The following is a 25,971-nucleotide window of genomic DNA, read 5'->3' as shown; positions in this document are numbered from 1 at the left end:
GAGTGGTCCTGCGGGTCTATCCCAGTGAGAGCAGGGCTCATATACTCATATGTGTAATAACAGGATCAGCTCCTAAATTAGAGGATCGGTTGGAGCAGCAGATTAGAGTCAGCACTATGACCAGCCAGCCAGAGCCAGCGTTCCAAATCTGCAATCTGGGAATACTGCCGACAGATCCGGCCTGCCAACCTGGCCTCACAGCTCATCCTGATAGAGGGATAGAGAGAGGGAGAGAATGAGAGCTTGTTAACCCATAAGAGTCTAAGCCGGGGGGGTTCTACTAAGCTATATGGAATTGTTTTAAGAAGGTCATAGTAAGGATAATTTAGCTATTTGATTTCATTTAGCTATTTGACCCTATATATATATATATACCAAAGTATGTGGACACCCCTTCAAATTAGTGGATTCGGCTATTTCAGACACACCCGTTGCTGACAGGTGTATAAAATCGAGCACACAGCCATGCAATCTCCATAGACAAACATTGGCAGTAGAATGGCCTTACTGAAGAGCTCAGTGACTTTCAACGTGGCACCATCATAGGATGCAACCTTCCCAACAAGTCAGTTCGTCAAATTTCTGCCCTGCTCGAGCAGCCCCGGTCAACTGTAAGTGCTGTTATTGTGAAGTGGAAACGTCTTGGAGCAACAACAGCTCATCTGCGAAGCAGTAGGCCACACAAGCTCCAAGAACAGGACCGCCGAGTGCTAAAGCGCGTAGCGTGTAAAAATGGTCTGTCCTCGGTTGCAACACTCACTACCGAGTTCCAAACTGCCTCTGAAAGCAACGTCAGCACAATAACTGTTCGTCAGGGGCATCATGAAATGGGTTTCCATGACCGAGAGGCCACACACAAGCCTAAGATCACCATGCACAATGCCAAGCGTCAGCTGGAGTGGTGTAAAGCTCGCCGTCATTGGACTCTGGAGCAGTGAAAACGCGTTCTCTGGAGTGATGAAACACACTTCACCATCTGGCAGTCCGTCGGACGAATCTGGGTTTGGCGGATGCCAGGAGAATGCTACCTGCCCAAATGCATAGTGCCAACTGTAAAGTTTGGTGGAGGAGGAATAATGGTCTGGGGCTGTTTTTTCTGGATCGGGCTAGGCCCCTTAGTTCCAGTGAAGGGAAATCTTAACGCTACAGCATACACTACTGGTCAAACGTTTTAGAACACCTACTCATTCAAGGGTTTTTCTTGATTTTTACTATTTTCTACATTGTAGAATAATAGTGAAGACATCGAAACTATGAAATAACACATATGGAATCATGTAGTAACCAAAAAAATGTTAAACAAATCAAAATATCTTTTCTATTTGAGATTCTTCAAATAGCCACCCTTTTGACTTAATGACAGCTTTGCACACTCTTGGCATTCTCTCAACCAGCTTCATGAGGTAGTCACCTGGAATGCATTTCAATTAACAAGTGTGCCTTTTTAAAAGTTAATTTGTGTAATTTCTTTCCTTCTTAATGCGTTTGAGCCAATCAGTTGTGTTGTGACAAGGTGGGGGGGGTATACAGAAGATAGCCCTATTTGGTAAAAGACCAAGTCCATATTATGGCAAGAAAAGCTCAAATAAGCAAAGAGAAACAACAGTCCATCCTTACTTTAAGACATGAAGGTCAGTCAACACGTTAAGTTTCAAGATCTTTGAAAGTTTCTTCAAGCGCTATGATGAAACTGGCTCTTATGAGGACCACCACAGAAATGGAAGACCCAGAGTTACCTCTGCTGCAGAGGATAAGTTCATTTAGAGTTACCTGCCTCAGAACTTGCAGCCCAAATAAATGCTTCACGGAGTTCAAGTAACAGACACATCTCAACATCAACTGTTCAGAGGAGACTGTGTGAATCAGGCCTTCATGGTCGAATTGCTGCAAAGAATTCACTACTAAAGGACACCAATAATAAGAAGAGACTTGCTTGGGCCAAGAAACACGAGACCGGTGGAAATTTGTCCTTTGGTCTGGAGTCCAAATTGGAGCATTTTGGTTCCAACTGCTGTGTGTTTGTGAGACGCAATGTGGGTGAACGGATGATCTCCGCATGTGTATTTCCCACCGTAAAGCATGGAGGAGGAGGTGTTATGGTGTGGGGGTGCTTTGCTGGTGAAACTGTCTGTGATTTATTTAGAATTCAAGGCACACTTAACCAGCATGGCTACCACAGCATTCTGCAGCAATACTCCATCCCATCTGGTTTGGCCTTAATGGGACTATCATTTGTTTTTCAACAGGACAATGACCCAACACACCTCCAGGCTGTGTAAGGGCTATTTTACCAAGAAGGAGAGTGATGGAGTGCAGCATCAGATGACCAGACCTCCACAATCCCCCGATCTCAACCAAATTGAGATGGTTTGGGATGAGTCGGACCGCATAGTGAAGCAAAAGCAGCCAACAAGTGCTCAGCATATGTGGGAACTCCTTCAAGACTGTTGGAAAAGCATTCCAGGTGAAGCTGTTTGAGAAAGTGCTAAGAGCGTGCAAAGCTGTCATCAAGGCAAAGGGTGGCTATTTGAAGAATCTCAAATATAAAATATTTTGATTTGTTTAACACTTTTTTGCTTACTACATGATTCCATATGTTATTTCATCGTTTTGATGTCTTCACTATTATTCTACAATGTAGAAAATAGTAAAAATCTAGAAAAACCATTGAATGAGTAGGTGTTCTAACACTTTTAACCGGTGTACAATGACATTCTAGATGATTCTGTGCTTCCAGCTTTGTGACAACAGTTTGGGGAAGGCCCTTTCCTGTTTCAGCATGACAATTACATTTTACATTTTAGTCATTTAGCAGACGCTCTTATCCAGAGCGACTTACAGTTAGTGAGTGCATACATTTTTTTTTCTCATACTGGCCCCCCGTGGGAATCAAACCCACAACCCTGGCGGTGCAAGCGCCATGCTCTACCAACTGAACTACACGGGGCCCGTGCACAATGCGAGGTCCATACAGAAATTGTTTGTCGAGATCAGTTTGGAAGAACTTGACTGGCCTGCACAGAGCCCAGACCTCAACCCCATCGAACACCTTTCGGATGAATTGGAACGCCCACTGCGAGCCAGTCCTGATCGCATAACATCATTGCCCACCCTCACTAATGCTCTTGTGGCTGAATGGAAGCAAGTCCCCGCAACAGTGTTCCAACATCAAGTGGAAAGCCTTCCCAGAAGAGTGGAGGCTGTTATAGCAGCAAAGGGGGGACCAACTCCATATTAATGGCCATGATTCTGGAATGAGGTGTTCGAGAGCAGGTGCCCACATCCTTTTGGTCATGTAGTGTAGTTGTGTGTGCATGCGTGCATTCTTGCGTGCGTGCGTTCTTGTGTATGTACTGTTATTCTAGTGGTCTCTGAGGGGAGTTATGAGCGCCTCCTGTAAACCAGCTCAGATGCTTTGTGATGTTTCTCTGTCCTGTGTAAACTCTTGCTGTCTTCTCTGCTGTGTTGTAAATATATTTTCTCTCTCTTAAGCTTTTTCTCAACTTTTCCTATAAAACTTTCATTCACCCTTTCTCTCCCTCTGTCTCTAGGTCTTTAAGGTGAAGGCGGTTCAGTTGGCTGAGAAGCTGCTCCCAGCCTTCAACACTCCCACAGGCATCCCCTGGGCCATGGTCAACCTCAAGAGGTCAGTCTCAGACCACAACGCAACCTTGGATTTGCATCTGACCACAACTTAACCCTAGATTTACGTCCACAACTGCAACAATGGCATGTCAGCATGATTCTCTATTTAATGTGTCTTTTCTCCCTCTCCCTGTGTGTAGTGGTGTGGGTCGTAACTGGGGCTGGGCGTCAGCAGGCAGTAGTATCCTGGCAGAGTTTGGAACCCTCCACATGGAGTTTGTCCACCTCACTTACCTCACCGGGAACCCTGCATACTATCAGAAGGTGAGACACCTCCTTAGTGCTGGTGTGTGTGTCTGAGTGGGTGTCTGGTAGCCTGAACAGCCACTATTGGGCTTTATAGATCTCCACTATCATCTGGGCTTGATGTGTACAGAAGGTAATACACTCGTGTCCCCAGGCGACCGGTTCGTACATAAAACATTCTCCATTCAGGCTGCAAAGGCTTCGATTTCCTCCTTAACTAGATTTAAAGGCGAGAAGGTGGAAAAAAATGGAAATATGCCTTTCTTTATGAAACACCACTTTCCACCACCATGAGTGGCTAATGCCTAGGAATGCTAGTCCCGGATGTTGTGTATCCCGTTCTCGCTATTAAATGTAGTTAAGGAGGAAATCAAAGCCTTTGCAGCCTGAATTGATTTTTTTTTTAATGTACAAACCGGTCGCCGGGGGACACAAGTGTAATAACGGCAGTACACATCAAGCCCAGACGGTAGTGGAGATCTATAAAGCACACTACCCAGCGGCTACCCAGGTGTCTGGGTGTGTGTTTCTGTCTGTGTTCTCCTGGGCAAGAGATATTCATGTCTCCTCTAACCCTGTCAGGTGATGCACATACGGAAGCTGCTGGCCAAAATGGACCGACCCAACGGGCTCTACCCCAACTATCTGAACCCTCGCACCGGCCGCTGGGGCCAACGTAAGTACCTGTTGTCTCTCTCTTCATCAGAGAATAATACTGACGTGTGTGTGTGTGCTCTCTACTGTGGGTGTGACGGATGCAGGGGCCGCTAGGCTATGTAAATGAGTGTGTGTGAGTACTGGGTGTTTTTGGAGCTTTAATAAATATGTATAATTAGAAGCTGTTGGCGGGCGGCGTCTTAACTAACTGTTAATTACCCTGACTAAGACAGAGCAGTTTAATTACTGTTTCTGCCTCTCACTACTCAACCTGACCACGCACGCACCCACCCACCCACACACACACACTCACTCACACGCCAGGGTTTCCATTGTGGCACCGGACAACGTGACCAGGAAGATTTTAATTTACCGCCCATTTGAGAAATTTACCGGACCCATAAGCATTGGGTGCATAACCCATTAGGGCATCCACCCACGGTGCTCAGAATGACAGAAATCACATTTAGATTATGGTAATGCATTTTAACAGAACATGCAACTCATGTAATGAAGCAACCAATAAAACGTCATTTTCAAACATTTGCCAAAATGCAATTCGCCAGAAAACACCATCCTAAACAGTGCACCTGAGAAAACACAATTTCAAACAGCGCACCTGATAGCGGTTCCATATGTGACCGAGATTAAAATCTCTGTTAGAAATTTAGTGGGAATCTAAAGATGCAACAACTAGGATTGGTTGCTAATACAGTGCATTCTGAAAATATTCAGACCCCTTGACTTTTTCCACATTTTGTTACATTACAGCCTTATTCTAAAATTGATTCAATTGTTTTTTTCCTCATCAGTCTACACACAATACCCCATAATGACATAATAAAAAGTCAATGAAATATAACATTTACATAAGTATTCAGACCCTTTACTCAGTACTTTGTTGAAGCACATTTTGGCAGCACTGACAGCCTCGAGTCTTCTTGGGTATGACGCTACAAGCTTGGCACACCTGTATTTGGGGAGTTTCTCCCATTCTTCTCTGCAGAAGATCTTCTCAAGCTCTGTCAGGTTGGATGGGTAGCGTCACTGCACAGCTATTTTCAGGTCTCTCCAGAGATGTTCGATCGGGTTCAAGTCCGGGCTCTGGCAGGGCCACTCAAGGACATTCAGAGACTTGTCTCGAAGCCACTCCTGCGTTGTCTTGGCTGTGTGCTTAGGGTCGTTGTCCTGTTGGAAGGTGAACCTTTTCCCCAGTCTGAGGTCCTGAGCGCTCTGGAGCAGGTTTTCAACAAGGATCTTTCTGTACTTTGCTCTGTTCATCTTTCCCTCGATCCTGACTAGTCTCCCAGTCCCTGCTGCTGAAAAACATCCCCACAGCATGATGCTGCCACCACCATGTTTCCTCCAGACGTGATGCTTGGCTTTCAGGCCAAAGAGTTCAATTTTGGTTTCATCAGACCAGAGAACCTTGTTTCTCGTGGTCTGAGAGTCCTTAGATGCCTTTTGGCAAACTCCAAGCAGGCTGTCATGTGCCTTTTTAATGAGGAGTGTCTTCCGTCTGGCCACTCTACCATATAGGCCTGATTGGTGGAGTGCTGCGGAGATGGTTGTCCTTCTGGAAGGTTCTCCCATCTCCACAGAGGAACTCTGGAGCTCTGTCAGAGTGATCATCGGGTTCTTGGTCACCTCCCTGACCAAGGCCCTTCTCCCCCGATTGCTCAGTTTGGCCTACTGCTGCATTGGCCTATAGGCTATGAGTTCCATGCGCTCGTTTCTTTTGCTGCCAATGAATCACGGTCTATCAATGTGTCCATATGGCAGAGGCTGGTGATCCCGCATTAGTTTACTTTTAACTGATTTAAAAAAAAAAACATTTAAATTAATATTTAACTGTTCAACGAAAATGTGCATATGAAAATCATATTGTAAGCTTCCCCAAACTTGAAATTCACGCGCCGCCTATGAAGTCTTTATAAAATAACTGCCTCCACATTTCCATGGTCAGATTTTGCCTATAGGCTACTTTGAAGTGAGGTAAGACATGCCACAAAATATGAAATAAAACATTCAGGTTTCCAAACAATTCAGTACGTTTTCAAAATGCATACTGCCTCCAGCTCACATTGTAAAGCAGTGGGTGGCGAGCAGATAGCCTGTTGCATGCACTTCATGTTGAATGGGAGGCGTACTTCAATTACCAGTTGAGAAAAAAAATGTGTATCTCTTTTTAATCGTGCACCAAAACTGTTTTTAACATGCGATTGCATTTAGAATTGTTGCACAATGAATGGTCTGATAAAAAAGCAGGTTTTACTCCAGAAGCAACCAGCTGAGGAGCAGCAGGAGAAATCCCGCTCAAAATAGGCTCTGTATGCTGTGGCGTGTGATAGTTGTGTTGGATAAACAAGATACATGATGACTAACGAAAATACCCACAGGCCAATTTAATTCCTCAAAATTATGCAAATTTACCTACTGACCGAAAAGCATGACGGTCAAATGTAAACTCAGCAAAAAAAAGAAACGTCCTCTCACTGTCAACTGTGTTTCTTTTCAGCAAACTTAACATGTGTAAATATTTGTATGAACATAACAAGATTCAACAACTTATACATAAACTGAACAAGTTCCACAGACATGTGACTAACAGAAATTGAATAATGTGTCCCTGAACAAAGGGGGGGTCAAAATCAAAAGTAACAGTCAGTATCTGGTGTGGCCACCAGCTGCATTAAGTACTGCAGTGCATCTCCTTCTCATGGACTGCACCAGATTTGCCCGTTCTTGCTGTGAGATGTTACCCCACTCTTCCACCAAGGCACCTGCAAGTTCCCAGACATTTCTGGGGGGAATGGCCCTAGCCCTCACCCTACGATCTAACAGGTCCCATACGTGCTCAATGGGCTCTTTGCTGGCCATGGCAGAACACTGACATTCCTGTCTTGCAGGAAATCAAGCACAGAAAGAGCAGTATGGCTGGTGGCATTGTCATGCTGGAGGGTCATGTCAGGATGAGCCTGCAGGAAGGGTACCACATGAGGGAGGAGGATGTCTTCTCTGTAACACACAGCATTGAGATTGCCTGCATTGACAACAAGCTCAGTCCGATGTGACACACCGCCCCAGATCATGACGGACCCTCCACCTCCAAATCGATCCCGCTCCAGAGTACAGGCTTCGGTGTAACACTCATGCCTTGGACGATAAACGCGAATCCGACCATCACCCCTGGTGAGACAAAACCGCGACTCGTCAGTGAAGAGCACTTTTTGCCAGTCCTGTCTGGTCCAGTGACGTTGGGTTTGCAGACAGTCTGAGCACTGATGGAGGGATTGTGTGTTCCTGGTGTAACCCGGCAGTTGTTGCCATCCTGTACCAGTCCCGCAGGTGTGATGTTCGGATGTACCGATCCTGTGCAGGTGTTGTTACACGTGGTCTGCCACTGCGAGGATGATCAGCTGTCCGTCCTGTCTCCCTGTAGCGATGTCTTAGGCGTCTCACAGTACGGGCTCCCGAGTGGCGCAGCGGTCTAAGGCACTGCATCTCAGTGCTTGAGGCGTCACTTCAGACCCCCTGGTTCGATTCCAGGCTGTATCACAACCGGACATGATTGGGAGTCCCATAGGGCGAAGCACAATTGGCCCAGCGTCGTCCGGGTTTGGCCGGTGTAGGCCGTCATTGTAAATAAGAATTTGTTCTTAACTGACTTGCCTAGTTAAATAAAGGTAAAATAAAATAAATAAAAAACGGACATTGCAATTTATTGCCCTGGCCACATCTGCAGTCCTCATGCCTCCTTGCAGCATGCCTAAGGCACGTTCACACAGATGAGCAGGGACCCTGGGCATCTTTCTTTTGGTATTTTTCAGAGTCAATAGAAAGGCCTCTTTAGTGTCCTAAGTTTTCATAACTGTGACCTCAATTGCCTACCGTCTGTAAGCTGTTAGTGTCTTAACGACCGTTCCACAGGTACATGTTCATTAATTGTTTATGGTTCATTGAACAAGCATGGGAAACAGTGTTTAAACCCTTTACAATGAAGATCTGTGAAGTTATTTGGATTTTTACGAATTATCTTTTAAAGACTGGGTCCTTCAAAGTTTATTTACATCCACTGGTATTTCCATCAATGAATAAAAAGCATTATTTTTCAATGGGATTTATTTTCTCCCGGTCATTTTGCCGGCAACAGTTTTCTTTATGGGCTTTTCATTTTTATGTGGGGGCCAAAAGCCGACAATTGCCGGCTAACAGAAACCCTGGCGCACGCACACACACGCTAAGAGAGGGGGGGAAGAGACAGAAAGAGGGAGATAACAACATGATGAAAGAGGAGACTGCAGTTCTTACTATACTATAGGTCCAACATCTAGTGCAGTTATGTTTTAAAGGGATACTACAAGATTCTACTTACCCAGAGTCTGATGAACTCGTGGATACCATTTGTATGTCTCTGCGTGCATTACGAAGGAAGTTAGAGATAGTTTCACGAGCCAATGTTGACTAGCGTTAGTGCAATGACTGGAAGTCTACAGGTACACTAGGGCAGGGGGTTTCAAACTTTTCTTGCCCAGGGACCCCCGCCCAGGCAAACTTGCGACCCATCATATGTTAGCAAAAAAGTAATGTCTTGTCTTATCATCAGGTGAATGATAATGGCAAGTAGAAGTAATCAACCTTTTAAAGTGAATAGATTTCGTAGACAGCAGTTAGAGTTCAGAAATCTGCATTTTCAAAACGCAGACCATTTAAAAAATCAGTGTTTTATTAAACCATTTCATCTGTGTTTTATATTGAAAGTCAAGTTTTTTTTGCTTCAATACAGTGATCAGGGGCGTGCAACTATAGTTTTCCTTAACAGAAAATACATTAGGGAAACACATTCATCAGATGACAACAAAGTCCAACGCTATTTGGCTAGCAGTCACACAAGTAAATATACTTACAAATTAAAAGTCTTTCTTGCAAAAGCAATGCATGGCTATCACATCTCTAATGTATATCATCGAAAGAATGTAGCCAGCTACATTTCCTATTGTTTTGCTTGAAGTTAAAAGAAAAGTGCCGGAGAAAAGTAGCTCCACATCAGTCAGAGCACTGTCTGCTGATAGAATGCCCATTAGTGAATTCTCATCTGAGTGGAGAAGTGCAACTGAAGCACAAAATTAGTCTGATGCCGAGCAGAAATTACAATAAGAAGCATTTTAGATCTGTGTTTACAAACCGCAGCAAGATATTTCTTATCTGTTTGAAAATAAAATAATCGGTGTGAAAAATGCTGAATTTTGCGTTAACATGAACCCCAGAGACTGTTTCATTATTTTGACCTCCCCACAGTTCATTGGAAGAGGAAGTGTAAACTCTAACATAGTTTATTAGCTAGAAAGGTATCTTGGCGGCGTAGAGTAAATGTTGCTGTTTTAAAGCGAATTTTATGCAATTGTACAACCTTTTCCATTGAGCTGAGAGAAAATGTTGCAATTTTGAAGCATATTTCCAGTAATTCTATGCATTTTGCCATGGCTAACACTGTGTTCCTCTGCTAAACATAAGAAAATCAATGGGCATGTGCCCTGAAGGCCCTGTTTTGGGAATTGTTTATTCTCCCTGTCTAGCTTTTATTTGATTGTTAGTTCTCAAAGATAGTATTATAAAAAAATATATAGTAAAATATTTTTTATGCGTTATTTCTATCTGGTTTTGGTAATGTAAGTTGACACTGAAACTGTTTTTCCATCCCAAAACATTACCAGAATTTTCTATGCAGAAAAAAACCTGTATTTAGCTCCATTTACTAATTTCCTCCAATTTAAAGGGAGCAGCTAGGTATATTCATAAAATAATTGTATTTCACACCAAAATCCTTAAATATATCACCCAAAAAATAAAAACACCCGGACCCCCTGCAATACCTCTGCGGACCCCAAGTAGGGCTGTTGCGGTGACCGTATTACCGCCACACCGGCGGTCACGAGTCATGAAGGCAGTCAAATTCTACATTACCTTTTAGTCAATGTAATTAGGCTTCTCCAAGCTCTGATGCTGCTGCTGGTCATTAGTAGCCAACCAAACTTGCTAACTGTCTGGTACTCAGCACTCTATTGTCCCTCTAATCACTCTGACATAATAATAATAATATGCCATTTAGCAGACGCTTTTATCCAAAGCGACTTAGTCATGTGTGCATACATTTTTACGTATGGGTGGTCCCAGGGATCGAACCCACTACCCTGGCGTTACAAGCGCCATGCTCTACCAATTGAGCTACAGAGGACCATGTATGCAAATGTATTCGAAAATTAAACACTTCATGAGAGCTCATGTTGCGGGAAAAAAAACGAGTGATGGCCGCTAATAAAAAGAGGATCCCATCAGCTTTCTATAGGCTAGGCCTACTATATATATGTCTCAACTTTCCTAATATTAAGCACATTGCTTATATTTACAACAGGAGTATAGCCTACCTGGCTGGCATGAAAATAAACCACGGGGAAAAGCGTCCTCCATTCGCTATGTATTTTTTCCCTCTGCCCCTGTTTCGATACAGCTGCATGATAATGGTCCATTCTAAATCAAAACAAATGTCATACATTTAGTATATGTAAAGACAAGATTAAATCAAGAATAGTCAGATGGGTGACATTAGCCTATCACTTGTGAATTATATATTATTACTTGTGAATGATGCCCAGCATAAGAAACAATGCCTTTTTTTGTGACTTGTTCGAATCATAGTCGCACCTCATGTAGCCTAGCCCATAGGCCTATATGTTTTGATAAGGTTTGTATCACAACTAAAGTGGCCAAATAACTTCTTAATATTAAGCACATTAATCCGCTTTACAAGGGGTGTAGAGCCTAACTGGCATATATAAGCAGCACGTGAGTTTCAAGTTTGGGGAAGATAATTTTCACCATAAAAATTCACCTTTATAGTAAAAGCATTACAGCATTAATTGCATTTGCGGTTACTTTTGATAATGGTGTTTTCCGCTAATAGAACATTTGCGCTTATAGCCTTCTGCTGTGTGCGCATTGCTGCACTTATAATGTGAAGCAATAGCCTAATAGTTTATCAACATTTTAAGCTAAACGTTCTAATCTGTTGCATTAGCCACATTGAACAAAAAAGGTTTTTTGATGCTAGTGGTTGTATTAATTTGGGATCTATCGCATCCCACAACTGTCCCAGACTATGTTTGGAATATCTATTTCTCGCACAGAATAGAATACAGTGGGGGAAAAAAGTATTTAGTCAGCCACCAATTGTGCAAGTTCTCCCACTTAAAAAGATGAGAGAGGCCTGTAATTCTCATCATAGGTACACGTCAACTATGACAGACAAATTGAGAGAAAAAAAAATCCAGAAAATCACATTAGGATTTTTTATGAATTTATTTGCAAATTATGGTGGAAAATAAGTATTTGGTCAACTACAAACAAGCAAGATTTCTGGCTCTCACAGACCTGTAACTTCTTCTTTAAGAGGCTCCTCTGTCCTCCACTCGTTACCTGTATTAATGGCACCTGTTTGAACTTGTTATCAGTATAAAAGACACCTGTCCACAGCCTCAAACAGTCACACTCCAAACTCCACTATGGCCAAGACCAAAGAGCTGTCAAAGGACACCAGAAACAAAATTGTAGACCTGCACCAGGCTGGGAAGACTGAATCTGCAATAGGTAAGCAGCTTGGTTTGAAGAAATCAACTGTGGGAGCAATTATTAGGAAATGGAAGACATACAAGACCACTGATAATCTCCCTCGATCTGGGGCTCCACGCAAGATCTCACCCCGTGGGGTCAAAATGATCACAAGAACGGTGAGCAAAAATCCCAGAACCACACGGGGGGACCTAGAGAGTGACCTGCAGAGAGCTGGGACCAAAGTAACAAAGCCTACCATCAGTAACACACTATGCCGCCAGGGACTCAAATTCTGCAGTTCCAGACGTGTCCCCCTGCTTAAGCCAGTACATGTCCAGGCCCGTCTGAAGTTTGCTAGAGTGCATTTGGATGATCCAAAAGAGGATTGGGAGAATGTCATATGGTCAGATGAAACCAAAATAGAACTTTTTGGTAAAAACTAAACTCGTCGTGTTTGGAGGACAAAGAATGCTGAGTTGCATCCAAAGAACACCATACCTACTGTGAAGCATGGGGGTGGAAACATCATGCTTTGGGGCTGTTTTTCTGCAAAGGGACCAGGACGACTGATCCGTGTAAAGGAAAGAATGAATGGGGCCATGTATCGTGAGATTTTGAGTGAAAACCTACTTCCATCAGCAAGGGCATTGAAGATGAAACGTGGCTGGGTCTTTCAGCATGACAATGATCCCAAACACACCGCCCGGGCAACGAAGGAGTGGCTTCGTAAGAAGCATTTCAAGGTCCTGGAGTGGCCTAGCCAGTCTCCAGATCTCAACCCCATAGAAAATCTTTGGAGGGAGTTGAAAGTCTGTGTTGCCCAGCGACAGCCCCAAAACATCACTGCTCTAGAGGAGATCTGCATGGAGGAATGGGCCAAAATACCAGCAACAGTGTGTGAAAACCTTGTGAAGACTTACAGAAAACGTTTGATCTGTGTCATTGCCAACAAAGGGTATATAACAAAGTATTGAGAAACTTTTTTGTTATTGACCAAATACTTATTTTCCACCATAATTTGCAAATAAATTCATTAAAAATCCTACAATGTGATTTTCTGGATTTCTTTTTCTCATTTTGTCTGTCATAGTTGACGTGGTACCTATGATGAAAATTACAGGCCTCTCTCATCTTTTTAAGTGGGAGAACTTGCACAATTGGTGGCTGACTAAATACTTTTTTCCCCACTGTAGGTCGACTTTTGTACTATGGGGGCTAGTAGATTGACATAGGCTGGCTGGTGCTTTTGCTGTTCATTAGGCCTACTCATCTTATTGGCTGACGATAGTAAATGTGGACAGTTCTTCCAGTATCTTCAATATGCACCTCGGAATTGGATAAGGACGCGCGCAGTTGCGTCCCCAATGTCGGTCTTAACTTTGTTGTCTGTGAGAAAGACCCGATCACGTGACGGAGAGCCGTGTGAGTGAGAGGCGCTTCGGATTGCGCAGCGCTCTCAGGGAGAAGGGCACAACGCAGCACTCCGGGCCGCAAAAGGCATGGATTTTTTTAGGGTGCATCATGGCCAGAAAGGGGATGCCGCCGTGAAATTCGAGGCATTATCAAGTGCTTGTCAAATTGTGAATGAGGGACTATTGGAGTGTGTACAGCCAGCGCAAAAAGCAAAGCAGAGCACTAGTCTCATCATGCAGCCTATTAAACAATTAAAACATATAGCCCTACATTTGTAGAACAGCTAAAGTTACATGAATAACTCTAAATTAAGCATATAGGAATACCTATTTCTTTGTTAACCGCTCAACACAGAATAGCCGCATGTGTGCACTCCCTCAAATCGTTTGCCGAAAATATTTATATTTTATTCAGCTTTGTTCAATTGTATTCTTCATACGATAAAATAATGCCACGGAATTATAAGCAAATCTTGTCTGCTAAATGAACTAGTGTAGCCCACAGCCATTTGGCATAGCCACATCAGGACCTAACATAAGGACAACTCAGATTATGCTATTATTTTCTTCTGAAATAGACAACATTCTTTTTATATCATGCTTGTTTAGACATGTCTAAAATAAATAATGGATTTATTGTGACGGTGTAGGCTATATTACATGGATTTATTAGACTTTTTAAAATGGATTGTAGGCTATGTGTGGAAGTCAGGAGATGCTAAATGTGTTTATGTTTATTAACGGTCAATTACTGTGAGACCGACAGTTATTTGCTTGACAATCACCGGCTGACAAAATGTTGTGACCACCACAGCCCTACGCTAGCATACGCTACCCACTCATCTCCCTCACAAATATACTTGTTCAAGCACCCACAAATGTATGGTTACACCAGGGGTTCCCAAACTTTTTTGACCCGGGACCCCAAAAAGTTTTTGGGATATCCCCCAAAAAATTGTGACACCACCCATGTAAAAAAAAATAGGTGTGTAATCAACAGCCAATGTTAACTTTTTAAATTTGGGACTTTGACAGTCTATTACAAATCAGTCTGACAGTATTTTTGACAGTATTTCAATCTTTAAACCGTATGATTTGATGTGACTGAAATGCATCAGAAAGGTATTGGGAAGGTCAAAACATCATCAGGCAATAATGTTGTATGAACTTCAGTGTAGAAAAGAACATCATTGATGATCTTTTTCCCCCAGTCTGATTTAGTGCCAGGTCTTGTCCACTCTGTTCTAATGGCTAGTGGGCATAGTAGAGGGAAACAGTATGTACGTAAGTGTTCCTGCGAGTCCTCTGTAGCTCAGTTGGTAGAGCACGGCGCTTGTAACGCCAGGGTAGTGGGTTCCATCCCCGGGACCACCCATACGTAAAAATGTATGCACACATGACTGTAAGTCGCTTTGGATAAAAGCGTCTGCTAAATGGCATATTATTATTATTATTATTATTATTATTATATTATTATTATTATTATATTATTATCTTTCAGTGATGGGGTCCTAATAATTTATAGCTTAAACCATTCAAAAGATAGAGCCAGATTTGTAGGAAGAAAACAGAAACTGTTCCGTTTATTACAACCGCATCTTGCGGCTACCAGAGGTTACTGACGTAATCACGGTTCTATGAATCAAGCCCTGGGTTACACGCATGCACTTAACAACGCATGTACGCACACACACACACACACACACACTGTGCCCTCTACAGTGTCTACCTCTTTCCAAGGTTGTTTGTGTTTGGCATTGCTCTCATTTTCTCTCGATCTCTCCGACCCTCCATATGAGAATGAATTATTCATTGCAAATTCTCTCCTCTCCATTTTGCCAGGGGCCCGCCAATCCCGCACAGCCATTTGCATAGAAAACATATTTTACTTTGTCTGTGAGAGTCTCTTCAGCTCATCTCGCTCTCACTCTCACTCTCTCTCTCTCTCCTCTGGGCCAGTGGCGTAAAGTACTTAAGTAAAAAATACTTTAAAGTACTACTTAAGTATTTTTTGGGGGTATCTTTACCATTTATATTTGTGACAACTTTTACTTTTACTTCATTTGGAAAGCCACATAATTTTGTATGATCATTTAAATTGAAAAAGTTTTGAATTCAGTGTTGTTTTGTGTGTCTGTTCATAAACCATGTGCCATGGAATTGGAACATGGAAATTCTCTTCCCAGCTATTATGCAACCTGTATGGCGCAACTGTCAACATGTTGGTCCTCAAATGAAACTGGTATATGTTTCTATTTATGAAAAATATATATATTGCAGCCAATGTTTGTCTTTAATATAGGGCAGGCACATAAGTTCCCTACTTTCTACCCTTTTCACTTGCGTCCCCCATTCCTGCTTAAAGATGCATTATGCAGAAATCGCTCCGCCATTTCCTGATTGCTAAAATCCTTATAGTTTGCCTAATTTCAGTTTGTGACAAAACAAGCATGTATAGTGTAGAGAATCATTGTACCTAAACCACTGTGAAATATATTTTCCATAACCAAAAATATTGTATTTTCAGCTGTTTGAAGCTGGTGTACAAAACCTAAAGTAAAAGACACACAAACAAAACTTAAGAACGGGAAGCATAGAAATAGCACACATAGAACAGATATACAGCTTCTTAGACTTGCTTTCAATGAGAATGACAGCGCTATAACTCACTTTTCTATGTGAATTTGGTCGGTCACCCAAAAAGTTACATATTGCAGCTTTTAATGCTGCAGTCAGTTGGTTATAACTTTGGATAGAGCAAACAGTCCCATATATTTTTGATAGCTGCATGTGTAACATAACTTCATCATAACTATTCATAATATCATTAGTAAAAATCATACCATTAAAATAATACATAAAGAATGGAAAGAAATCTAATCAGTATATTTGAGTTTAACCATAATATTTGTTGTATTGTTTGATCTGTCTTTTCAGGAGGATGCAATTGCAATTATAACCAGCTTTTGTACTGCTTGTTAAAGAAAAGGCGATACTTTGAACAAGGTTTCATTTTCAATTAACCAAAAATGAGAGGTTGTAATCTGGATAAAGGGGAAAAGGCCATTTTTGAACAGCGGGTGAGCCATTCTTACTGATCTACTGGAGAATCAGTTTGGGTTTAAATATATTATTATTATTATAAATATAACTTCTGTATGACTGAAGCTTTTAGTGAGATGTTTAGCATTAACCATGATCATTTAGCTGTTGGCCCCAGCACTAGCTGTGGACTGGGACTGCAAATGGTGCTAGCCCCACTGCTCTCAGCATTGTTTAGCATTGTTGGCTTCTTTGACACCGTTGGTTAACATTGCTGAGTCATTAGCTGGCTATCTAGCTCTGTTAGTGCAGCTAAATATATGGCTTTAGCCAGAGGGAGGCTACTACACAATAGCATCTTAAAGGAAAACTTAGCCCAAAAACTATCTTTTGGTATTTGTTTCATTAGTCCATTGTTGACATAGTCCCAAAGTGTTTTGCTTGTCAGGAATCAAGTTGTCAAGATATGGAACTTTCAAAATACAGAAATCATCCCTGTATGATGCATTTTTCATCATATGATGCTGCATTTTGCATCATACTGGGAGGATTTTTATTTGTTTTGAAAGTTACATATCTTGAAAACTTGAATGATGACAAGCAAAACAGTTTGGGACTATGTCAACAATGGACTAATGAAACAAATACCAAAAGATAGTTTTTGGGTGGAATTTTCCTTTAAGTCCCTGCTGGCTAACAACTTAAGCTAAACAGAGTCAGGCCTCATGGGGATAACACAGTACTCTTTCTGAGTGTCTTGACTCTGCTACTTAAACTACCACATTGCTTAATACTGCAGAATCATGGCTCGGGGTAGTCTGTGACAGATTGAGAGAGTGAGTGCGTGTGTGTATGTATGTGTGTGGGTACGTGCGTGTGCCTACCCATCTGTGTCCTCTTGCTGAGTGAGAGTTGGCGCATCCTCCTGCTCACTGTAATGTGTCACTTTATTTAGGCCAGCAATAAAGTCTGAAACAACTTTTACTAGGACATGGGGGACATTAAGACATGGGGGACATTAAGAAATAATATAGTCTTTGCCATCATACTGTAAGAGGGGCAAATAATCTCCATAGCCATTTTGTTTCTGTAATTTAAAACCCCTCCCTGAAGAATAGTGTTGGCTCTGGTTGGGGTTTTGAAGAAAACATCATCCAATAAATAATTATATGTTTGTCCCTCTGACTCCCTCCATCTTTTCTTCTTTCTCTCTCTCTCTCCCTCGCTTTGTCCCTTTCCCCACCCACTTATCTTTCTCCCCCATCCCTCACTCTCTCTTCTTGTTCTTCTCTCTCTCCGCCCCCCCCTCCCCCTGTAGACCATACATCAGTCGGAGGTCTGGGGGACAGTTTCTATGAGTACCTGCTGAAGGCCTGGCTCATGTCAGACAAGACCGACACAGAGGCCCGCAAGACCTACGATGACGCTATCGAGGTACGCACCACACCTTTACCTGGTCTCCATGGAGACGAGTTACCCTTAGTCGCTTTGGATAAAAGCGTCTGCTAAATGGCATATTATTATATTATTATTATTATTACCTGGTCTCCATGGAGATGGACCACCGTTACCTGGTCTCCATGGAGATGGCTTTGATTGGCAAACACACAGCTGTGTTTCAACTCCATCTAGCCTACCCTGAAATAGCAACTACCTTACTCTATATCCTTCAGGCCAGATAGTTAGGATTGCTCCTCAACTCCTCAAAGTCCTTTAACTGCAGGGTCGACTGGGTTCAATGTTTGCCTTTTATTCAGTGTGTGATTTAGTTAACAGTAAGCAGATGCCTGGACTTTGTGGCCAGTTATTGATGTTGATTGATCAGGTACAGTAGGTGCCAGGGGGAGGAGGAGAACAGCAGATGTTGCTGCTGCTCTCAAGGACTGGAGCTGAGGACACTTACACAACTTTGTTCCTGTTCCCTCTACTGTGCCAGGGACTAACTACCTGTCCTCTATCTCTCTCTCTCGCTCTCTCTCCTCCCTACACACACACATACACACACCTACCCCTTCTACCATCACCACCCACACCCATTCCCCACCCCCCTCCAGGCCATCGAGCGCCACCTGATCCGTAAGTCCAACGGCGGCCTGACGTTCATCGGGGAGTGGAAGAATGGCCACCTGGAGAGGAAGATGGGTCACCTGACCTGCTTCGCCGGGGGGATGTTCGCTCTGGGGGCCGACGGCTCGCCTGACGACAAGGCTGGACACTACCTACAGCTTGGGGCTGAAATTGCACACACCTGCCACGAGTCCTACGACCGCACCGGTGAGACGGAGACAAACACACACGTCTAAACATATAGGGAAATCAAAGAAAGTTTAGGTATAAATGGTAACTTATTATGGGGTGGTTTGGTTGCCATGGATTATAGTTGTTGCCAGATGTTGAGTCAGATTTTGTGAGCTTAGTTGAGTTTTTTTTAAAGTGAGGTTACCATGGGAACTGGCTGAACTTCCTGGAAGTAAAGTTTGACAGTGATGATATTTCAGTTTTATCCAGTTGTCTCTGGTTCCCATCCACAGTGACAAGGCGTGCAGAACAAATCTGTCAAAAATCTCCTGTCTGCTACTTGATCACTGTAATCTGCTCCTATTACTCTAAACGTTTAATTGGCAGGAAATATGTTGTGTACTTATGCTAAACCAGGAAAATCAATGGATATTGAACATCTCTCCACCCCCACCCCCCCTTCTCTCTCACTCCCTCCCCTTCCTCCCTAGTGTTGAAGCTGGGTCCGGAGGCCTTTAAGTTTGACAGTGGCCTGGAGGCGGTGGCGGTGCGTCAGAATGAGAAATACTACATCCTGAGGCCAGAGGTCATTGAGACCTACTGGTACATGTGGAGGTTCACCCACGACCCCAAGTACAGGCAGTGGGGCTGGGAGGCAGCACAGGTAAGCCACTGGAAAATCACTACAAACTAGTATTACTACTCCTACCATATTGTACTTATGCTTCTACTTATCCATCCATGCCCAATCCCCTATCAACCCCTAACCCCTAGCAGTACCTTCTCTGCACCAGTGTACATCTGAAAGAATTGGATAAGTGCATGGACCCATTGTAATTTAAAGAGAGCGGATCAAAGTGTGAATCAGACTAATGCTACTTGAGGACAGAGAATACTCATTTTTCTCTCCATTTATAGTCTTTTTTTCCCCCATCTCTGTTCCCTCTTAAGGATTTTATTTTTTAGGTCAGAGTGAAACACTCTTCTACATTTACGTTTTAGTCTTTTAGCAGACGCTTTCTCTCCATCCTCCTCTCAACCACTCAATCACTCTGCTCTCTCATTTTTCACTTCCTTTCTCTGGCTTCCCTCCCTCTCCTCCTTCTCGCCACCACTCACCTATCTTATCTCTCTCTGTCCCTCTGTTCTCCTCTCCCTCTTTCCCCTCCTCTGCTTATCTCCTCTCCTTTTTCCCCTCTATCTGTTCCTGTGTGATTGTGTTGGTGCTCTTGAGAGCTGTTGTTGTGGGTCTGAATGCAGCCTCCCTCAGCCTGAGTGACTGAGTGGAGATGGAGGGAGTTCTCTTCTTTGTTCTACCTCTTACTGCTCCTCTGCACCATGCACCTCTCCTTTCCTCTCCTCCTCTCTCTTACTCCCTCCTTTCCTCTCCTCCTCTCTCTTACTCTCTCCTCTCTTACTCTCTCCTCTCTTACTCTCTCCTTTCCTCTCCTCCTCTCTCTTACTCTCTCCTTTCCTCTCCTCCTCTCTCTTCCTCTCTCTTACTCTCTCCTTTCCTCTCCTCCTCTCTCTTCCTCTCTCTTCCTCTCTCTTACTCTCTCCTTTCCTCTCCTCCTCTCTCTTAATCTCTCCTTTCCTCTCCTCCTCTCTCTTACTCTCTCCTCCTCTCTCTTACTCTCTCCTTTCCTCTCCTCCTTTCTCTTACTCTCTCCTCCTCTCTCTTAATCTCTCCTTTCCTCTCCTCCTCTCTCTTACTCTCTCCTCCTCTCTCTTACTCTCTCCTTTCCTCTCCTCCTTTCTCTTACTCTCTCCTCCTCTCTCTTACTCTCTCCTTTCCTCTCCTCCTCTCTCTTACTCTCTCCTCTCTTACTCTCTCCTCTCTTACTCTCTCCTCTCTTACTCTCTCCTTTCCTCTCCTTTCCTCTCTCTTACTCTCTCCTTTCCTCTCCTCCTCTCTCTTACTCTCTCCTTTCCTCTCCTCCTCTCTCTTACTCTCTCCTCCTCTCTCTTACTCTCTCCTTTCCTCTCCTCCTCTCTCTTACTCTCTCCTCCTCTCTCTTACTCTCTCCTTTCCTCTCCTCCTCTCTCTTACTCTCTCCTCTCTTACTCTCTCCTCTCTTACTCTCTCCTCCTCTCTCTTACGCTCTCCTTTCCTCTCCTCCTCTCTCTTACTCTCTCCTCTCTTACTCTCTCCTCTCTTACTCTCTCCTCTCTTACTCTACTTTCCTCTCCTCCTCTCTCTTAATCTCTCCTCCTCTCTCTTACTCTCTCCTTTCCTCTCCTCCTCTCTCTTAATCTCTCCTCCTCTCTCTTACTCTCTCCTTTCCTCTCCTCCTCTCTCTTACTCTCTCCTCCTCTCTCTTACTCTCTCCTTTCCTCTCCTTTCCTCTCTCTTACTCTCTCCTTTCCTCTCTCTTACTCTCTCCTTTCCTCTCCTCTCTCTTACACTCTCTCTGCTAGTGCTGAGCTATTAACCAAAATGTCTGTTAGTTTTCTGTTTTTAAACAACTAATTGACCGACATGGCCCCAGCACTAGCAATTATTTGAATTCCATTTCTTTTCTGCTTTTTTCTATGAGGTCAATGCACACATCGCATAGTTTCTCTAGAGATATGAACTGTGCTATGTAGTAGGGAGTTGTAGTTTCCAACAGGCCAATATTCTACATAGTTTAGCTGCCCCCCCTCTCTCCCTCTCCCTCTCCCTCTCCCTCTCCCTCTCCCTCTCCCTCTCCCTCTCCCTGCCCCTCTCTCTCCCTCTCCCTCTCCCTCTCCCTCTCCCTGCCCCTCTCTCTCCCTCTCCCTCTCCCTCTCCCTGCCCCTCTCTCTCCCTCTCCCTCTCCCTGCCCCCCTCTCTCCCTCTCCCTCTCCCTGCACCCCCTCTCTCCCTCTCCCTACCCCTCTCCCTTCCTCTCCCTGCCCCCTCTCTTCCTTTCTACCTCTCCCTGCCCCCTCTCTTCCTTTCTACCTATCCCTGCCCCCCTTTCTACCTCCCCCTGCCCCCTCTCTCTACCTCTCCCTTCCCCCCTCTCCCTCTCCCTGCCCCCCTCTCCCTTCCCCCTCTCCCTGCCCCCCGCCCCCTCTCTCCCTCTCTACCTCTCCCTCTCCCTGTCCCCCTCTCTCCCTCTCCCTGCCCCCCTCTCTCCCTCTCCCTGCCCCCCTCCCCCTCTCTCCCTCTCTCCCTCTCCCTGCCCCCCTCTCTACCTCTCCCTGCCCCCCTCTCTCCCTCTCTACCTCTCCCTCTCCCTGTCCCCCTCTCTCCCTCTCCCTGCCCCCTCCTCTCCCTCTCCCTGCCCCCCTCTCCCTCTCCCTTCCCCCTCTCCCTTCCCCCCTCTCCCTCTCCCTTCCCCCCTCTCCCTTCCCCCCTCTCCCTGCCCCCCGCCCCCTCTCTCCCTCTCTACCTCTCCCTCTCCCTGCCCCCCTCTCTACCTCTCCCTGCCCCCCTCTCTCCCTCTCAACCTCTCCCTGCCCCCCTTATCCCTCTCTACCTCTCCCTGCCCCCTCTCTCTCCCTCTCCCTCTCCCCCCTCTCTCCCTCTCCCTGCACCCCCTCTCCCTACCCCTCTCCCTTCCTCTCCCTGCCCCCTCTCTTCCTTTCTACCTCTCCCTGCCCCCTCTCTTCCTTTCTACCTATCCCTGCCCCCCTTTCTACCTTTCTACCTCCCCCTGCCCCCTCTCTCTACCTCTCCCTTCCCCCCTCTCCCTCTCCCTCTCCCTGTCCCCCTCTCTCCCTCTCCCTGCCCCCTCTCTCCCTGCCCCCCGCCCCTCTCTACCTCTCCCTCTCTCCCTCTCCCTCTCCCTGCCCCCTCTCTCCCTCTCCCTGCCCCCCTCTCCCTCTCCCCCTCTCTTCCTCTCCCTGCCCCCCTCTCTACCTCTCCCTGCCCCCATCTCTCCCTCTACCTCTCCCTGCCCCCCCCTCTACCTCTCCCTGCCCCCCTCTCTCCCTCTCAAACTCTCCCTGCCCCCTCTCTCCCTCTCAACCTCTCCCTGCCCCCTCTATCCCTCTCTACCTCTCCCTGCCCCCTCTCTCTCCCTCTACCTCTCCGTGCCCCTCTCTCTCCCTCTCTACCTCTCCCTGCCCCCCTCTCTACCACTCCCTGCCCCCTCTCTACCGCTCCCTGCCCCCCTCTCTCCCTTTCCCTGCCCCCCTCTCTCCCTCTCTACCTCTCCCTGCCCCCCTCTCTACCTCTCCCTGCCCCCCTCTCTATCGCTCCCTGCCCCCCTCTCTACCGCTCCCTGCCCCCCTCTCTACCTCTCCCTGCCTCCCTCTCCTTTCTCTCTGGACAGTTCTACACAGTTGATCTGCCTACCTGTCTGTAGTGCTCCTGCACCATCACATCAGCTCACGTTTGATCACAGACACACACACACTCTCACTCATACTATTTTACCTGAGGCTCTGGGTAGTAGGCAGCTTACCTTCCTAAGTCCTAAGCTTGACAATTAGTGAGATAACATCTAAGATCAGTGTCTAGGGGCAACTTCATCCTACTTCGTCTAAGTGTGTGTGAGTCATGTGTTTTGAGGTTAGTTAGGCCCAGCTGTTGTAGTGCACGGCCCTGTGAAATGAGACCAGCAGAGTGCAGCTGTGTACACACACACACACACACAAAACACACCCTTCTCCTCCAGATAGAAGAGGAACAGACTCACACAACACTTTATTAACCCAGATGGTATTAGGACTGCATTCTAGTTCAGGTGTGTGTGTGCATGTGGCTGGATAGTTTTGATGTGTGTATGTGGTTGTGCCCAGGCTCGAAGTACAGATGGCTGTCTAGGACGCTGCTGTGTGTGTGTATGTATGTGTGCGTGCATGCATGCTCAGAAGGACAAATGCACGCACACACACACATCAAATGCAGTGGTCCATGAAAAATAGAAAATAGTTCCAACTCCTTGAGTGAGATTCTGCTGACAACTACTGACTATTAGAGGTACATTAAGAGAGAACGAGACAAGGACCGATTCAGAGAAAGAGCGAGAGAGAGAGAGAGAGAGGAGGGAGAGAAGAAGAGAGGAAAGCATGATTTTATTAAGCAAACTCATCTTACTCTGTGTCAATTAACGATCCACCATCTTTTACCCTCCCTTGAATTACACCTGATGCGGTGCAGAGGAGTGAAGAAGAGATCTTAAAAAGATCACAGCGTTTTAATGCTTGGACTGAGGTCACAGACGGAGACATTAGCTTCAAATCTCAATTAAAACAAAGCGATTTTAAATCAAATGTTATTCATCACATAACCAGTTTAGACTAGAGTGGTGATGGATAGAGAATGTCTCCTCCAACCCTCCCTTAAACAAAATGTTTAATGGAATAAGAGTCTACCCATCGCCTGACTACATTGTAAATGAGTGGTAATTAACAGTGCTGCTCTCGGTCTCCCCCTCCAGGCCATAGAAAAGTACTGCAGGGTCAGCGGTGGGTTCTCTGGGGTCAAGGACGTCTACTCCTCCAACCCAACCTACGACGATGTCCAGCAGAGCTTCTTCTTGGCAGAGACGCTCAAGTAAGTCTTCCGCCATTTTGGATCAAGACTGCACACCCAATAGCTCTCCAGGAGGAAGGTTGGCCAGCCCCTGTACTAGGGTGATATTACACTGGTTGTTGTTTTAGACTGATCTGAGGTGAGGTGGAGTGGATGGGGCAGCTCCCCCGTGTCCTGTTCATTCACATCCAGTTGGTATGAGATGGGGATGTCCTGGCAGCCCCCAGAATGCACTGGAACTGTGTGCTCTGCTCCCCCCTGCTGGTCGCTCTGCTTGTTGCTGTTCACATTGTCTCATACAAATACTACTACAGCACTGATGAACAGAATATAGCAGCTGAATATTGTCTGCTCTCTCTCCTCTTTCTCCCTCCCTCTCTCTTGTCCAGGTATCTGTACTTGTTGTTCTCCAGTGATGACCTGATGCCTTTGGAGAGCTGGGTGTTCAACACGGAGGCCCACCCCCTGCCGGTGCTGCACCTGGCCAACCTCACCCTACCAGGGAGCCAGGCCCAGCGGTAGAGACCAGGGGGGCCTCCAGACCTCGAGGGGGCCACAGCAGCCCTGTCTCCATCTCTCCCTCTCACTGCTACAGACTGCAGAAGGAGAGAGCTCAGACCACTGCAGAGTGGAGGGGACTGAAACAATAGCCTCTCTCGCTCGCTCTTCTTTCATTCCCTATAGCTCTCTCTGCTTATCATAAGGACGGAGGGTGCGTTCCACGTTTGTGATTGGCTACTTTTCTGTTGAAACACCGGGCCCCAATCAGGAAGCTTGATTTGTTTTAGCCAAACTCTGTCTCATAACGGACGCACACAGGAGCAAGAGAGTGTGTATGAACAAACAAACAGATGGACCCTTCTCTGAAGGGATGTGTATGTTTCAGACAGACTAGACAGACTGACAGTCAAACTGAAGACTATGGGATCTATGGGGTTTGTTGATTTCTTTTGTCATTCTGTGTCCTGGACGCTGATTGGCAGGGACACGACAGACTGCGACCCTCCTAGTCCGTCTGCCATTTCCTGTTTACTGTCTTACTCTGAACTTTGACCTGGAACTGTATCTGTGTCACTTTGTGGACGGGAGCAATGGCTTAATGCCTCCCATTCTGGAACCTTTCAAAAGTGGACCGGTGATATGGAACTGATATCCCTTGCATTCTCTATGCTACATTCTGCCATTTCTGTACACTTTCTCCTCTCTCTCTGCTCTTTTGTCTCTTTCTCTGTCACACTCTCTCTCTCGCTCTGTATCTCCCTCCATCTCTTATGATTAGCAGGTTACATAGCTTAGCCTGACCTCATCATTTTGTTGCTGCTATTCCACCGATTCTGCATCTCTCTCCTCTCTATCTTGTCTTATCACACCATTCTGCATCTCTCTCCTCTCTACCTTGTCTTATCACACCGATTCTGCATCTCTCTCCTCTCTACCTTGTCTTATCACACCGATTCTGCATCTCTCTCCTCTCTATCTTGTCTTATCACACCATTCTGCATCTCTCTCCTCTCTACCTTGTCTTATCACACCATTCTGCATCTCTCTCCTCTCTACCTTGTCTTATCACACCATTCTGCATCTCTCTCCCCTCTACCTTGTCTTATCACACCATTCCAACTCCCTCCTTAATCTTCTCTTTCTTGTCATATTTCTTCACTTCTCCAATCGCGC

The 25,971-nt window shown here is 45.2% G+C and overlaps 1 protein-coding gene across 1 annotated transcript in view; it reads left to right on the top strand.

The window, feature by feature from the left end:
- Positions 1-25,762, top strand: part of LOC121536877 (mannosyl-oligosaccharide 1,2-alpha-mannosidase IB-like) — a 103,477-nt gene extending 77,715 nt beyond the window's left edge. Inside the window, exons 7-14 of the mRNA XM_045214334.1 lie at positions 3,552-3,646; positions 3,786-3,909; positions 4,474-4,567; positions 17,929-18,044; positions 18,665-18,884; positions 19,340-19,512; positions 24,203-24,318; positions 24,687-25,762. Of these exons, the coding sequence (XP_045070269.1) occupies positions 3,552-3,646; positions 3,786-3,909; positions 4,474-4,567; positions 17,929-18,044; positions 18,665-18,884; positions 19,340-19,512; positions 24,203-24,318; positions 24,687-24,819 (1,071 nt within the window). The 3' untranslated portion in view covers positions 24,820-25,762. The remainder of the gene's footprint in view (positions 1-3,551; positions 3,647-3,785; positions 3,910-4,473; positions 4,568-17,928; positions 18,045-18,664; positions 18,885-19,339; positions 19,513-24,202; positions 24,319-24,686) is intronic.
- Positions 25,763-25,971: the final 209 nt, after the last annotated feature.

Source organism: Coregonus clupeaformis, unplaced genomic scaffold (assembly GCF_020615455.1).
Source record: "Coregonus clupeaformis isolate EN_2021a unplaced genomic scaffold, ASM2061545v1 scaf0236, whole genome shotgun sequence".
Lineage (NCBI taxonomy): Eukaryota > Metazoa > Chordata > Actinopteri > Salmoniformes > Salmonidae > Coregonus > Coregonus clupeaformis.
The sequence above is the reverse complement of the archived record's forward strand: the minus strand, read 5'-3'. Positions and strand labels throughout refer to the sequence as shown.